We start from the raw sequence: 15,086 nt of genomic DNA, 5'->3' as shown, positions 1-15,086 counted from the left end.
TGGCTTCAGGGTCTCCCCCGCCCCTGCCCCTTTGTGGATCTTAAAACTGCAGGGAGAGCTGGCTGGGAGCTGGAGGGTGGAGGGGGTCCTGCTCCAGCTGTGCTGCCCCAGCCAGGGCTGCACACCTGGAGCACAGGAGCTCGGGGTCCCCGTGGGGCGGCCAGCCCCGTGTAACGTGTGCAGGATGCGCCCCTCTCACGCCGCGCCGCCTCTGCCTCCCCCAGGCATGAGCTACAAGGAGCTGGACGAGCGCCTGGAGAACGACCCCAACATCATCGTCTGCTGGAAGTGACGGCCGCCCCCGGGGCGCCCTGCGGCACCGCCACCGGAGCCGGGGTGGGCTCCGTGCCCCGGGGCCTGTGGCCAGCAATGCCCGGTCCCGTCCCGTCGCGGGGCGGCCCCGCTCCCCGAGGGGCCGCAGCCTGCGGCCGCTCCCCCGCGCCGCCAGGGGGCGGCAGAGCGCCCCGCCCCCCTCGTGCCCCGCGCCCCGCCCGGCGGCGCCGGCGCGCGCCCCGTTGCCATAGCGACGGCGCCGCCTGTCGCAGCCATGGCGGCCGCGGGGCCCGAGCTGCTGCTGCTGCCCGCGGAGGCCGAGGCGCTGGTGCAGGCGCTGCAGGGCACCGAGCTGCGCGACACCGGCGGGCAGGGGTCCGGGGGCACCCCAGTGTTGGGGGAGGGGGGAGTTGGGGGTGGCGGGCGTTTGGAGTGGGGGGGGAAGGGAAGGATGGCCTCTAGTTGTGGGGTGTCCCCAGGGGTCTGTGTGATGGGGGAGAGCAGAGGCCCCGGTTGTGGGGTGTCCCCGGGGGTCTGTGTGATGGGGGAGAGCAGAGGCCCCGGTTGTGGGGTGTCCCCGGGGGTCTGTGCGGAGAGGGAGAGCAGAGGCCCCGGTTGTGGGGTATCCCTGGGGGTCTGTGTGGGGAGGGAGAGCAGAGGCCCTGGTTGTGGGGTGTCCCCGGGGGTCTGTGGGGGAGATGGAGAGGAAGGTCTGCATTTTGGGGGGTGTCTCAGCAGTGGCTGGGGGCAGTTAGGCCAGCAGGCGAAGGGCAGTGGGGTTGGAGCTACCTTAGTGGAGTTGCTGCCTCAGGGTGCAGAGTTAGGGGGCAGGGTGGCATTTGGGCCATTTCGTGGTAGCCTTGGGCCTTTTCTTGGGGATTGGGGCTGCACTTTCCAGAGGGAGGGAGAGGTGCTCCTGCTGGGAGTAGGTTTCCCTAGGTGTGGGACCTTCCCGGCGTTTGCAGGCGCTGCCTGTTGGTCTCGGAGCCTCTGAGTAGGGAGGGCAGTGGAGCCCCAAAGCGGCAGCTGGCTGGAGGGCCCTGGCACCGATGCCTTTGCCGGCTGCTCTGTAGGTGGCTTCGGCAGCACGAGTCCGTGGAGAAGCTCAACATGCACGCCATCCTGAGCGCCTCCGCGGGCCAGGAGCAGCTCCTCACAGAGCTGCTCGTCAGCTACGCCAAGGTGAGCCCTGGCTGCCCGTCTCCTAGGGAGAGCACCCAGTGATGATCCCGGGGCCAGGCTGGGCCTGATCCCCGCTGCCTAAGGCCCGGTCTGGTACTCCAGCCCCATTCCTTTTGGCGAGGAAGCGTTTGCTGGGGAGGGTCCTGCTTTTTTCCTCTGCCCGGCTACATGTGAGGCAGGCTTTTCCCACCTGAGAAACGTGTCCTGGCTACTTGTGGTTTGCCCTTCCCGGCCGCTACTGGCATTGCAGTCTTGATATTGTTCCCTGGATTGCTTCTTTGTCTTTGGCAGTCATGAATTGCAAAGTCAGGAGGGATGTTTTAATGTGACCTGCATTAAGCAAGGCCCTGGGTGGGTGCTCCAGTGACCCCTGTGCCAGCCCTTGCCCTCAAGCTGGGATTGTCTTTTGGACAATGTTATGCAATCGTGGAATAAACTGCCGATGGTGAGGAATCTGATCTATATTTCTGGCAAAGTTATTGACTGCTGGTTTGCCATTGCTGCTTTTTTAAAAAAAATTAAAAGACAAGCTGTGGTATTTCTACTTGTTGGTCTCTGGTTCCTCTCTGGATTTTGTTTTGTTATCCTAATTCTCTCACCCCCCTCCCAAGTTACAGTTCTCTGCCCTATATCCAGGCTGTCTCAGTCCCAAAACATCCTGGGATGCATCAGCAGGTCCTGGTGGCCTGCTTCTGCCCGTTGCTCAGTGACTCCTTTCCCCGCCCCGTTTGTAAGCCTAGAAGCTATTTCTGCCATCTGGTCTCTGAGGCCAATGACTGGCGGTGAAAAGCTGTTGATTTCTGAGCTAGACGGATACAAAGACTGTGTGCTTGCAGGCTGCCTTCCTCCCTGACGTCACTTGGAAGCCTGCACAGTTGAACGTTGGCAATAAAACTGCATCCCTTTTCAAGTGCGACTGTTGCGTTGGGAAATAGATAGTAGATGTGCTGCCTGGGCCCTGCCTGATGTACCCGCTGGGCTCCTCCTGCTCGTGTGATAGCCAGGGAAGCAAGCTGCTGCTTCCCTTGCCGCTGTAGCAGCATGTGCTGTGAAGGAAAGGCTCAGAAACTGGTGGGGTAACAAACCAAACCGTTTGGTGCTGCATCACGTGCCCCAGGACTGAAACAGCCACGAGGTGCTGGGCACAGCCTGGCCCATGTGTCTAGCGCTGCTCTGAAAGGCTTCACTCCCCCATCCCTCCCTCTCTAGATTCCCGTTCTCATTGGGGAGCTGATCTCTGTGGAGATCTGGAAGCACAAGATCTTTCCTGTGCTGTGCCGGCTGGAAGACTTCAAACCAACGAGCACCTTTCCCATCTACGTGGTGGTGAGTAGGGGAGGCTGTGGGAACAGGCTGTCGTTAGAGAGCCGAGCGTGTGGTGGGCATTGCCCTGTAGGGGGTAAAAAGCCTGTTCGGATGGGAAGAGCTGAAGAGCCAGGGCAGGCAGGAGGTGCTGGGCTCTGCGAGGACAGGAGGCAGAGGACTTGGCCAGCTTGTCTGTGGTAAAATGGCCTCAGTCATTCGCAGCTTTCCTGAGAATCCCGCACAGCTTGATGCTCTGAACATTTCTGCCAGGTCTGAAATGCAGTTCTTTAGCAGTACGTAGTAAAAGGAAACTACAGTTAGGAAAAGAAATGGAGTGATATCGCTTTCCCCTGAAACTACAGGAGAGTTGGGCAAGCAGCAGAATTCATTCACTAGCCTGGAATCTGGGCAGACACTGCTATACTTTAATAACTCCCTGGGCTGAGAAGCTGCTGTGGACACTGTGACACAGTGGGAAGCACCTGCTTTCCCAAAGCCAAGAGCAACAAGCTTGTGTCCGTTGTGGTTCCCTACCTGTTGGTTAACAGTCCCTGCAGCTGGTGCTCGTTTTGGCTGGTACAGTCTAACACAGCCTCTAGGATTTTGACAGGCTCCCTTATGTTCTTACTTTGCAGCCAGGAGAAGCTCTTCAATTGCAGCGTCCCTGGGAAAATACAGCCTGCACTGAGAAGTGCCACCAATCCAATCTAATCCTACACCCTCCTTCCAGCGGGATGCAAAGCCCTTTGGGAGGAAGACTGGGCCCTCTTCCTCACTGATGCTCTGCAGCTCCCTGAGTCACAGCACTTACTTCCGACAGGTTCTTCTGTGCTCCCTGCCTGTGACGCAGGGCAGGGGGAGATACTGGACACGACACTGTGTCCTCCCTGCCTGGGGAAGGGCACGGAGCAGGATCCTGCGGGCAGGCTGTGCTGTGAGTCGGTGTGTCCCTGAACAGCGGTGATCCTGGCTCAGGGCCCTGCTGGGGGCTGTCTTCACGCCCCCAGAGGGACAGGGAGCCCAGATCCAGCAGAGCTCGGATGCAGGCAGGGCTGGCACCCCGGACCCCCTGCCTAATTGCAAACGGGCTTGCAGGAGCTGCAGGCCCTCCAGTGGTGCTAGGTGCAGCTAAAGCCTTGTTCGGAGGCAGAGCTGCACTCCTGGCTTGCAGCTCCTATTTTACTTGGCGCTACTCTGGCTCCCAAACAGCACTAACCCTGCTGGCACTTGCCCTTCTGAGCACTGTTTTTCTCTGGTGCCTCTAACACAAGCACTCACTGGGTTTACATGCCTCGGGGTTAAAAAAAATGGTGGCTTTTCTCTTTCTGAGCTTCTGAGAGCAGCAGTTCCTTGGGCCATTCTTGGCAAGGGAATGATCTCAGGAACTTGGCTGCCCGATGCAGGGATGCAGCTCTTGAGCTACGACAAATCTGCCCAAAGCTGGGAAACGTTACCCTGTTCTCAGTCTGGGGTAACATCTTCCTGGGGAAAGGTAGTTTCTTCACTGGACAGCTGTTTGTCTGCAGCATTGCCTCAGGGCAGTTATCTCATGGTTCCTAGCCTCAGGAAAACTCTGTTCACACTGCCCTGGTCCCAGTGGGGCTGAGCGCAGAGCAACAGCTCAGAGCACTGTCCCATCTCAGTGCGCTTGTGCTGTAGTGCAGAAACAGAGGCCTGGAGGGCCTGGTCCCCACGCAACAGGCTCCAGATGCATCCTTGGAGCAGTGCTTTGGCTGCAGCAAACACTGCCTGCCAGGGAGTGTGGCTTCTGAAGACTATGGTTCTGTATTAGAGTGTTATATTATTATAGTGATGTTATGATATGGACATGGACTGTATTAAATAGAGTTTTGCAAGTTACTTCAGCTGAATTTGGCTCTTGAACCAGGCTTTTGGCCATAACTATATAAGCAGCTTTTTAGAAGAACCCTGCTCCCAGTCCCATTGCCTGTGTCCTTGGATGCTGGTGACTGCTCCACTCCATTACCTCACTCTTGCCATTTTGCTCCCTCAGCTGCATCATGAAGCTTCCATCATTAACCTCTTGGAGACAGTGTTTTTTTACAAGGTAAGAGGCATGTTTAGCTTTCTTTAGTCTAGAGCCCCTGGGGATGGGAGGTCGTAGCTGTGATTTCAGGTGACTGTGGGGTGCCACCATCTCACCCCAAGAGTTTCACTTTGAGACTGTGTTACGTGGGCAGAGAACCAGCTCCAGGCCCAGCAGTGTTCTCAGCCTCTTTTTGCCACTGTAGAAAAGACAAAGATGAGAGAGGGGAAATGTGCTTTTAAGATAACCCAGGCAACCTTCACCTTCTGTGAGCCCGGCCCAAGAGCCGGGCTTGTTCTGTGTGGCTCTGAAAGCCATCCTGTGAGGGGATGGCCCTCTGTGAAACCCTTGCTGTTGTGAAGGAGATCTGTGAGTCGGCAGAGGACAGCATTCTGGATCTGATTGATTACTGCCACCGAAAACTGACCCTGCTCGCAGCTCGGAGTGCGAATGGACAGATAGTGACCCAGGAGGAGCTCCATCCCACGGCTCTGGCCAGTCCATCATCCATGCAGGTGAGGAAAAAATACTGTAGCTTGTTGGGACATGTGTGTGACAGAGGAGGTGGACAGCCTGAAGAGGCTGCGGTTACAGGCACAGAGGGGCCTTCCTATGGAGAATCCCTTAGCTGCGACATTGGCACCTCTCACCCATCTCCAAGGGAGTCTGGGGTTAGCTGCGCCAGCAGCTCAGCATGGAGAGGCTGCGTGCTCTTCCCTTCATCCCTCAACGACGCTTCAGCCGCAACTTGCGACAGTGCCAGCTTGAGGCCTCACTTCATACAGTGTGAATTTGGAGCTGGCACTCTGACCTGGGGGAGCCCTGGAGAGTCAAAACTGAGGCAAAGTATTCAGTGCCGTCATTTGGCATTTGCTGTTGCTCTTGAAAGCTGCATGGTTACATCTCCCTAGAGCTGCCTGCCTTGTGAGACCGCCTGAGCTCAGGCAGCCCCTGGAGCCAGCCAGGATTAACCATGAGAGTGCTCTCTCTTTAGATCTGTGTGTGATGTGACTGGGTATCAGCCTAAAGCATTTCCCGCCAACTTCCAAAACCCTCTGAGAAATAACTCATCTGTATGTGGTCTGGGCCAGCTGCGAACCCAGAGCTGTTCCCAGTCGGTGTTTCAGGGCTGCTCTTGCACACATCTTTCTGGTGTGAGAGCTCTCTGTGCTTCTGGGACTTTGCTTCTCAGTGCCTAAAGTTTTCTCCTTAAACTGCATCATGAAGACTGTCTGAAAGAGTGAATTTAAAGTGATAGTCTGCAAGCTTGGCAGTATCTCCCTGCATTGCGTCCATCCTTTGGCTTGCTGCCCAAGCATGTGCTCCTTTTCCAGAAAAGGGAAGGAAGTGGAGGGCTTCTGAGCACAATAGGGATGTTTTCCAGGAAATGTTTTCCCAGCTGGGGGGTCTCTGTTAGTGCTTTGACTGACTAAAGGAAGAATGATCTTTCTTCACTAATACGTTTCTGAAAAGTGCTTGTCTCCGAGGAACCTGGTTTCCTCTGATTCATTCCGGTCTCTGCTAACTCTTTGTACAATAACCCCATGCTAAACAACTGTTCATGGCCTCTCCGGTGTTGTGGAGCCTGTTGTCCTTTATGTCTGTGTACTGTGGCAGCCCCTGGAGCAGGATGCCCAATGCTATCACTCAGAGGCACAGACAAAAGGCAGCATTAAGGGAGCAGAGATAAGGTTTGGATACCGGCAGGAGCTGTGGGAAACCAGGGCTCCTTTGGGCATCATCACGAGCACTAATGTCTCAGTGTGGGAGTTCGGAAAGCGAGGTGGTGACACGTGGGAGGGGAAGAGTCCCAAAGGCTCTCTTGGAAATGTGTGGGGCAGCTGGCACAGGGAGAGGTATTCTCACCGCAGGAATTTGGAAGGGAACTGTTGCAGTGGAGTTCTACAGGAATACAAGCAGGGTAAGATGGGAGTTGCTGAAGTCGGCGCTTTGCACATGGAGATGTGAGCTGACGAGCATTCGAGACTGGAGAAGGGAGGCTCTGTTTGGGCCAGGAAGAACAAATTGGCACCTCTCAGCCTAGACATCGTGATGGTCTCGAAAGAGGCTGAGTCAGAGGATGTTCAGGCTGTTAGCCTGAGTGCATGGAGGAGGGATGTGGTGTCCGCGCTGACTGGGAAATGTGGGAGGCTGGGTAGACAGAGAGCTCAGTGTGGCTGTGGGCTGGGACAGCCACAGGGAGATCTAGTTGGATGTAAGCAAGCTGGAGGGCAGAGGCAGGTCTAGGAGAGGTGGAGGTAGTTCCGCAGCTGCTCCAGGGCCAAGTTTCTCCCCACCTTCCCCAGGCTCCTCTGTCGATCTGCCTCGGCCTTACATGGTTCTGCAGGGACAAGGGCCACAAGGTGATCCGGGAAGGGGAGGGAGGAGCAGTCTGAAACTGGCCTTTTCTCAGGGGGTGTGAGGACTGCTGTGGTGGGTCTGCGTGTTCAGGGTGCTGTTCTGGGTGGGGGTCAGGGCTGGGTGTATGCCCTGCACAGTGGCGCTGCTGCCACGCGTGGCCTGTTGAGGTTTGGGAGATGAGGGACAAGCAACCGTGGGCAGCAAGCGCTTCTGTCCCTGCCCTGGCAAACAGGCAGTGCTGTCACAGTTGACATGGGAGCAGAGTCTGCTTCACAGGATTTTCTCCCCAGTCTGTGGCTACTGTTGCGCAGCCAGTGAGCTGCCTCCTTGTAGCTTTTCAGAAACAGGGCCTTGAAATCCAGAGTCTGTGCTTACCTCTCCGCAGGAGCTGCAGAAGCAGGCGGAGATGATGGAGTTTGAGATTTCCCTGAAGGCCCTGTCTGTGCTGCGATTCATCACTGACCAGGTGGACAGGTAGGTGCCCAGGAGCGCCAGAGGACACACACCAACCTCTCACTTTGAGTTTCCTCTGGGGTGGCAGCCCTGCTAGGCCCAGACCTCTTTCAGCAGCTGGCTGTATCGGTGGTGGTGGTGGTGGCACTGCACCTCGGGAGGCGAATGCAGCAGTCCACCCTGCTCTGTGGTACTTGTGGGAACCCAGAGCTGTTCTGACTGTTATTGTGTTTTTCCTGCCTCTCTTGGGAAGCAAATGATATAAACACTCCCAGTTGCCTGGGGGAGTGTTTGTATCTGTTCTGGCATTTGTCTGAGAGCCATTTCACCCCTCCTGTTTTATCTCCAGTTTGCCCCTGAGTGCACTGACACGGATGCTGAACACCCACAACCTGCCCTGCCTCCTTGTCGAGCTGGTGGAGCATTGCCCGTGGAGCTGCCGCGAAGCAGGTAGCGATCGTGTCCCACACTACAGTACCTGAAGTGCTGTGGTGTCTTGCTGGGGCCTGCATCTACAGATGGGTCTTCTGTAGGAGCCCTTGCAGAAAGCTGCTCTCCCTCTAACCTTCTTTCCAGCCTTTTTCCCTTGCTCGCGTCTAGTGCTCCCTGCCTGGAGCGTGTCAGCAGCTGCAGCACAGCTGGACTGAGGGGACTAGCAGCAATCCCAAAAGCCGATCCCTGTACAGGGCTTTGTCTCATCCAAACTGATCATGGCTAGGACAGGAGCAGGAGTCTAGCACATCCACCAGCCCTACCTGTTCCTCTAAGGAGTCACATTCCAGACACAGAAAGACAAGGGCAGCTTAAAAACACCAGTTTATCACCTCCCTCTCCCTGGAAGGAGCCAGCCAGACTTGCCTTCCAAAGAGATGCAACAGTCTCAAGCCCAGTGAAATGCAAGCTTGGAGACTGACGGGCAGAGTTGGGCTATCTGTCTGCACTAGTGCTCAGTGACTCATGGCTGAGCGTGACCATGGTGGTAGCACCTACGTAGGCAGTCTCAACTTGTCTGTACCTTTCTGGAACAGTGAAAAGACTTGGAGCCCAGACATGGGCTCTTCCAAGCAGCAAACCAGTTGCCCTGAAGCTGCTGGTTGTTGAGCTTCACTCCTGCCAAGGGCCTCTGATCAGGTTGTATGTTCCCTGCCTTCTCACAGCAGCCCTGTCCCATTGCCTGTGCCATCAGCCCTGCGTCCTGCACCTCCGCAGCCAGGTCTGTCCCCAGGCAGTCCCTGTGCCCTGCCCCAGTCTCCTTGCTGCACCCCTTGGAGCAGCTGTGCAGTGGGGGGGCACAGTCCCCTTTCTTGGGCCTGCCCGTAGAGCGTGTTCCCAAGTGTAGGCAGGGCCCCCAGGGACTCCCCAGGGCCCTGACCTGCAGCTGTCTTGGGCACAGCAGACCAGGGTGCGCAAGGATACCATGTCCTGCAGTGCTGCCTTTCCCAGCCGAGCCCATCTGGATGGGGAATTGGGGCACGTGTGGGCTGCAATGCCGGGGAGCCCTGCAATGGCTCAGGCCTTCCTGGCACTCGCGGGCCCCCCGTGTGGGGGAGAGCAGCTGTCTGCGCTGTGCATGGGTGCTCCAAGCAGCGTGTGGGGCAGTGCTGTGGGGTCTGCGCCCTGCTGGGGCCCGACTTGCAGAGTGGGGCGGCTGGCCAGCTGTGCGGCCTGGAGCGTGGGAACCGGCGTGCCCCACTGCAGCCCTTGCGAGGGGAAAGGGCCTCACTAGGGGGTTCACAGCACGGGCGAGGAAGGAAGAGCTGCTGGGAAGCACACAGCTCTGCGTCTGCCGAGAGGAGCCCAGCTGGATGTGGGAGCTCTCCTTCTTCCTCCAGCCAGGAAATGCATCCCTTCTCCCTGTGTGCTTGGGGTGTCAGAGGGACCTTTGATCCAGGGCTCTGAGGGAGGGACTGGGAAGAAACAAAAGTGCAAAGGCATTTCCACGCTGTGCAGATACAGGGCTGCATCCTCCCTCGTCCCCCAGAGCAACACAGTAGTTCTTGGAGCTTGTTTTGTCACTTTGATTATGTTCATGCTACTTCTGGCTTTCATTGACAGCAGAACCTCAGGAAGAACAGGTATTGGTCATGCTGGTATCCCAAAACAGCCCTGCATCTGCATCTAATGCACGTCCAGCAGCCCCTCTGCTGCTGTGGCCTGGGCTCCTTGCTGTCTGCTAGTACCCCCTCCTTCTTGGTCGGGAACAGAGGGTGATATCACAGAGATTTTTTTCAGTTCATTTTACAGCCCTATTGCTTTAATACATATTCTTTATGCTTTTTGTGCTCTTTAAGATATTGAATGTCTCAGTATCAAGAAGGCTACTATGCTTAGCAAAGGGATGGGGAAACTGAGGCAAGCAGAGAGAGGGGGGCTTACCTGTGCCAGAGTAAGGAATTGAGCCTAGGCCAGCATCCCCGCCTCTGAGCTATCTTTTCTCAGGCAGCTCTCTCTGTCCCTGGAGCAGCATGTTGTTCTGTCCCTCAGGCAAGCTCAAGAAGTTTGAGAATGGAGCGTGGCATGTGGTGCCCCCTGAAGACCAGGTGAAGATGACCAAACTCGATGGGCAGGTGTGGCTCGCCCTCTACAACCTGCTGCTCAGCCCTGAATGCCGGCGCAAATATCACTTTGATGGCTTCAATAAGAGCCAGCTCCTCAAGGTAGGCTGCTACAGCCACGTGGACCACAGGTCCTGCAGCACAGGGTAGGACCTTGCCAGTGCTAGGCACCTCTGGGCATCTCCCCATCACAAGCTGATGGGTCCTCACTGTGGTGCTGGACCCCAGGTGGGCTCTCTGGGGGCCAGTAATGAGAGCAGTAGGATCTGACCCCCTGCCAGCAGTGGCAAAGCTTGTGTCTGCCTGTGCCTCCCTTGGGACCCCCATGTGGAGCTCCGCCAGTGCCCCACAGATCGCTGCTCTTGCAGTACTGGACCCCCTGCACACACAGATGCCTCTTTCTCCCCAGACCCTGGTAACTCAGCTCAGGCTCCCTTATCTCAGCCTCCCTCAGTTCACTCTTCTCTTCCCCTCCCTGGCTGCAGCTCCGTGCATTCCTGACAGATGTCCTTCTTGACCAGCTACCCAACCTGGTGGAGATGCAGAGATTTCTGAGCCAGCTAGCAGTGACAGAGCCAGCTCCCCCCAAAAAGGATCTCGTCCTGGAACAGGTATCCCATTTCATTTGGTTCTTCCTTCATCTCTCCAGCTGCTCTGGTTCAAGCCTGGTAGCTCCCAACCCCCTTTTCCTACCACCAAGGGCCAAGCACTCGTTTCACTCTTATACCCCTCACTGACAGCTCCTGTTGGCTTCCCCTTCCTCCTCAAACTTCTCCTACACCTCTGGACAGCCCTCCTTCCTGCTACAGCTGTGGCCGAGCGGGGAGGAAGGCAGTCACAGCTAGTGGCAAAAATGCAGGGTTATAAACAGCTGTCGAGATTGCATTAAATCTTTGGGGTGGTGGCTGCATGGACCAGAGACAACTGCTCGCTTTGACAATTAACTCTTTGTTAAGCATTTGTTGTTGTTTCCCTGCTAAATTCTGGAGTTCCCTAGGAAGAGTCCCTCTTACAGCCCTGGCCTGGGGCTGCTTGGCACACTGCATACAGAAGAATGCCAAGAAAGTGGTCTGATGGTAGAAGCTGCAGTCAAACCGATCCCTGTTGATGTCTGGGGCTCAGGAGCTGGGCCCTGAGGGCTTTCAAACAACACAGGCTCCTTGTTTTGTTTTGTTTTAATCTATTCAGTGGTAAATTCTGGAGAAAAGTGTTTTTATCACCTTCTCATGGGTTGAAATTATGTGTATGTGTCAGGAAGAGGGCAGAGCTATACAGAGGCATCTGAAAAGAGCTGGGACAGTGGAGGCTCTTTTAGCTGGAGCTGCGGGGAGGCTCTCACGCTTGCTCCCTGGAGCAATGGGGAGGTCCAGCAGCTGCTCTGGCTGCGTGTTGCCCTCGGCTCGGCTGGAGGGGTGGCTCAGGAGGAGGGTGCCGTGTCCAGACGGGGAGCCGGCTGAGGCTGGCCTGGAGGCATGGCCTGCGCCCGGGAGCTGGGGCTGGGGCAAGGCTGCAAACTGTGAAGCCAAGCGGTCGGCGCTGAGGATTGCAGAGTGGAGGTGGTTATGGATTTGCTCCATGTGCCCCTGGCTCAGCTTCCAGCAAGTCAGTGGGACAGGGCAGGCGGCTGTCACACTAGGGACCTTGTCCAGCCCTTGACCAGGCTCCTGCCCTTCTTCCGTCTCTTGCCTTTTGTGCTTGTGTTGCTCCTGCCTCCGCCAAGGACTGGGGCTCAGCACTGCAGGCAGGGAGAGCCAGCTGGAAGCGCACACATGGGCTCCATACTCTGCCCAGCGAGCAGTGAACTCACTCGCTGTCACTGAGCCAAGCCAAGAAAAGGCCTTTTTCCATTCAACTTCTTACAGAGCAGCCCTCCTCCCCTTCCAGGCCTGGCTATTTTTACTCTACTAGAGATGCCAGCGCTGTTTGAAGCGGCATCTTCCCCTCCAGAGCCTGAACTCCATGCGCTGCTCTTGGCTGGTGCTTTCCCTTTCACACTGACCAGCCCTTCTCCTGGTGTTTGTGTTCAGGGAAGTGATGAGTGGAAAAATCTGCTCAGGCAAAAGGCTCTGGAGCACTGGGTTCAAGTTGCTGCCTGAGCCGCAGCTCACCAGAGCAGTGAGATCACAGGGCTTTCTGTTTGGGATCCCAGGCCTCGTGGCTGAACTCTTGCTCCCAACCAGATCCTGAAGGCTTTGGCTTGTTTCATCTGAATGCTTAGTGCCTCTGCTTGGCGAATGGGTCTGCCAGAAGGCTTCTGCCTCCCTTTTTCTGGGCTGGGGACTCTGAGAGAGCACTGCGGATGTAGGGGAGGCACAGCAGCGCAGGAGGCGCAGCATCTGCAGAGCATCTGCAGTAGCCAGGTGCCCCAGCACCATCACCCAGCTGGCACACAGGGCTCATCTCCTCTCAGAGACCTGGACACAGAGCCTTTTCCAAAGCTAGGCACTTCCATCTGCATTCCTGGGGGTACGTGCTCCTTGTGCCTTGGGCAAAGCTGCTCCCCTGTCCCCAGCTTGCCCCTGTACCACAGCATGTTAGAGCTGACTGTGACCACCGCTTCCTCACTGCTCCGGCTCTCCCAACAGGTTCCTGTCATCTGGGACCACATTCTCAAGAAGAACGCAGGGAAGTGGGAGGCCATTGCCAAGCACCAGGTGAAGCGCATGTTCAGCCCTACCGAGGAGGAGCTGAAATTCCAGGCACGCAGGTAAGGCTGTGGCCCATCTCGGCCCATTCTCCTGCCACCTGCACACAGGACGCTCAGGGTGGCCAGCGTCCCAGTTAGCAGGGGCTGGAGCTCAGCACGGGGGGAACGGATACCGACCAGGGGGAGAGCTGGGAGCAGAGCAGGGTCAGCCTGTCTCCTCGGTGGCAGGACGCAGCCAGGACGGCTCGTTGTTCGATGGCAGTCCCTGTGGGCGGCCTCACCCCCTTTCTGCCCGACGCAGGTGGGCCCAGACGTACAGCCTGGACATGATGGAGGCTCTCATCCCCGACAAGCCCAGATGCAGGGTGTGCGGCTCAGAGGCGGCTAAGCGGTGCTCTCGCTGCCGGAACGAGTGGTACTGCACACGGTAAGGGGTCCTGCTGCCCCAGTGCCTCGCTGCTCCCCAGAGCACTGCAGATCAGAGCGGAGGGGGCTGTGAAAGGGCCAAGGGAAGCCAGCCGGTTGTCAGGCTCCCAGCTGCTGCCTGGAGCCTTGCCTCCCCTGGGAGATGTGCAGGGATTTGCGTCCCGAGAGGCTGCAAAGCGCTGATCTGAGCAGGGTTCCCCGAGGTGTGCAGGGGTTTTACTCTGGTTCCAAGAGGTGCCACCACTGAAGCACTGGCAGCTCTGCTCAGCACCGCTGGGTCTCCGCTTGCCGTGTGCCTCTCCGAGTCTTGTGGCAGGGCCGTCATGCCAAGACGGTGGTGGTGGGGATGCTGGCAAGTGTTGTGCTGGTGCTGCAGGGTGCCGAGCTGACTATCTGGGTGTCTGCCAACCCACAACAAGAGCAGCAGCAGCAGACCCCATGCTCCCGGCTATGTGGTGACACTGTCTCCGTCCCCTGGGCCTTGGGGGGCACGAGCAGGGCACGTGGTGTGCAAGTCAGTGCCCAAGGCTCCCTGGGTGCGGGCAGGGGGCTGGGACATGGCAACTGTGTCCGTGGCACTACGTTAAATGCTCTCTAATCCTGAACCATCTAGCAAGGTCTGGCCATGGCTATATCGTTAAACTCTTTTAACCCCCAGGACTGGGGGCTGTATCCGAAAAGCCTGCTGGGCTAGGGCTATGGCCATGACAAATGCTGGGCAGTGCCAGGGACTCCCTGGGAGAGCAGACGGTGGCTGAGGCCAACAGCAGGGCCATGCTTCTGGCAACAGAGCAGTGTTGGTGGCAGGGTTTGCTCCTTGTCACTGGTCAGCTCGCTAGGATGGGCAAGGCCCTGCGTTCCCGCTTGAGTAGGGGGCACCCCGGTTCGAGGCAGAGCCGGCCCAGCCCCTGAGCAGCGGCGTTCCCCTCTGCAGGGAGTGCCAGGTCCAGCACTGGCAGAAGCACAAGACAGCCTGCAACCTGGTGGCTGAGGCGCCAAAGCAAGCGGACGACCTGAAAGCGTAGCTGTGATTGGAGTCCAGCCTGGGCCTTGGAGAGGTAGAGATTTCCCCTGCAAGCAGCCCAGCTAACAGGAGAAGCGAGCAAAGGTCCCTAGTTACAGCCCCTTGGGCCTGGGGCGCGCCAGGCTTCTGGGGCAGCAGCAGGAGGGTGGTGGGAGACACAGTAGTATCTCCAGTCAAGGTGCCGGGAGCTGGGGAGCGTCCAGGAGGGTGACACAGGGCAGTTCTTGCAGCCGCCCTCCTGGCCTTGCACCCGCTTTAGCGAGACGTGGGCTCACCCCAGTCCTGCCCCCGTCCGTCACCACCAGCATAGGGTGCTCCAGCCCTGGCTTGTCCAGCTGAGGGCCCTCACTACCTCGTTGGGACGTTGCCTGCTCGGAACAGGAACTACTTAGCACGCTGCATGTGGAAGGCACATCTCAACCTCAGAGCATTATCTGGTGAAAGAAATAGCAAACTGCTTGCTGCTTCAGTCACCTGGCGCCCTGCACAAGGCAGGTCTGCCCAACCGTCTGCGCTTCCCCGCCAGCGATGCTCAAAGCGCTCCTCTCTGCTCTGCAGCGCAGCAAGCGACCGCTGCAGGCGCCTCGCAGAGGCCCCATCCTCCCACCTACTGCTCCAGGTGCCCCAGAAACGCTCTCCGAGCTTGGAGGGTGGCAGCAGCAGGGCCCCTCACCAGGCTCAGCCTCTCCTGTCCCCACCGCACTGCCTTCTCCCAGGAACAGCAGGAGTGTTTGTGCACCCCACAGGCCTTCAGCTCCCTCCTGCATCTCCTGCCACACACGGGCTGAAGATGATAAACCACTTCCTCCCCTG

General features: G+C 57.7%; 1 protein-coding gene across 3 annotated transcripts; it reads left to right on the top strand.

Moving 5' to 3' along the window:
* The first annotated feature begins 485 nt into the window (after positions 1-485).
* On the top strand, positions 486-15,086 carry ZMYND10 (zinc finger MYND-type containing 10). 3 transcript variants are annotated; one of them, XM_067303262.1, is made up of 13 exons: positions 486-648; positions 1,347-1,455; positions 2,665-2,781; positions 4,775-4,828; positions 5,170-5,322; positions 7,554-7,642; positions 7,971-8,071; positions 10,106-10,278; positions 10,662-10,787; positions 12,762-12,883; positions 13,125-13,250; positions 14,184-14,307; positions 14,832-15,086. In XM_067303262.1, exons 1-12 carry the CDS (start codon positions 548-550, stop codon positions 14,272-14,274), a joined length of 1,362 nt encoding a protein of 453 aa, XP_067159363.1. In that variant the 5' UTR covers positions 486-547; the 3' UTR covers positions 14,275-14,307; positions 14,832-15,086. The 3 variants fall into 3 exon arrangements, with proteins under 3 accessions (XP_067159363.1, XP_067159364.1, XP_067159362.1); XM_067303263.1 differs by having other exon boundaries at positions 14,655-15,086; XM_067303261.1 differs by having other exon boundaries at positions 14,184-15,086.

The sequence above is a fragment of the Apteryx mantelli genome, chromosome 12, assembly GCF_036417845.1.
Source record: "Apteryx mantelli isolate bAptMan1 chromosome 12, bAptMan1.hap1, whole genome shotgun sequence".
NCBI classification, from domain to species: domain Eukaryota; kingdom Metazoa; phylum Chordata; class Aves; order Apterygiformes; family Apterygidae; genus Apteryx; species Apteryx mantelli.
The sequence above is the reverse complement of the archived record's forward strand: the minus strand, read 5'-3'. Positions and strand labels throughout refer to the sequence as shown.

Excerpts from the sequence above, each read along its gene's own strand:
- ZMYND10 (XM_067303262.1), top strand. The coding sequence starts at position 548 with ATGGCGGCCGCGGGGCCCGAGCTGCTGCTGCTGCCCGCGGAGGCCGAG. Across the intron at positions 5,323-7,553 it reads CCAGTCCATCATCCATGCAG|GAGCTGCAGAAGCAGGCGGA; the intron begins GTGAGGAAAAAA and ends ACCTCTCCGCAG. Across the intron at positions 10,788-12,761 it reads AGGATCTCGTCCTGGAACAG|GTTCCTGTCATCTGGGACCA; the intron begins GTATCCCATTTC and ends CTCTCCCAACAG.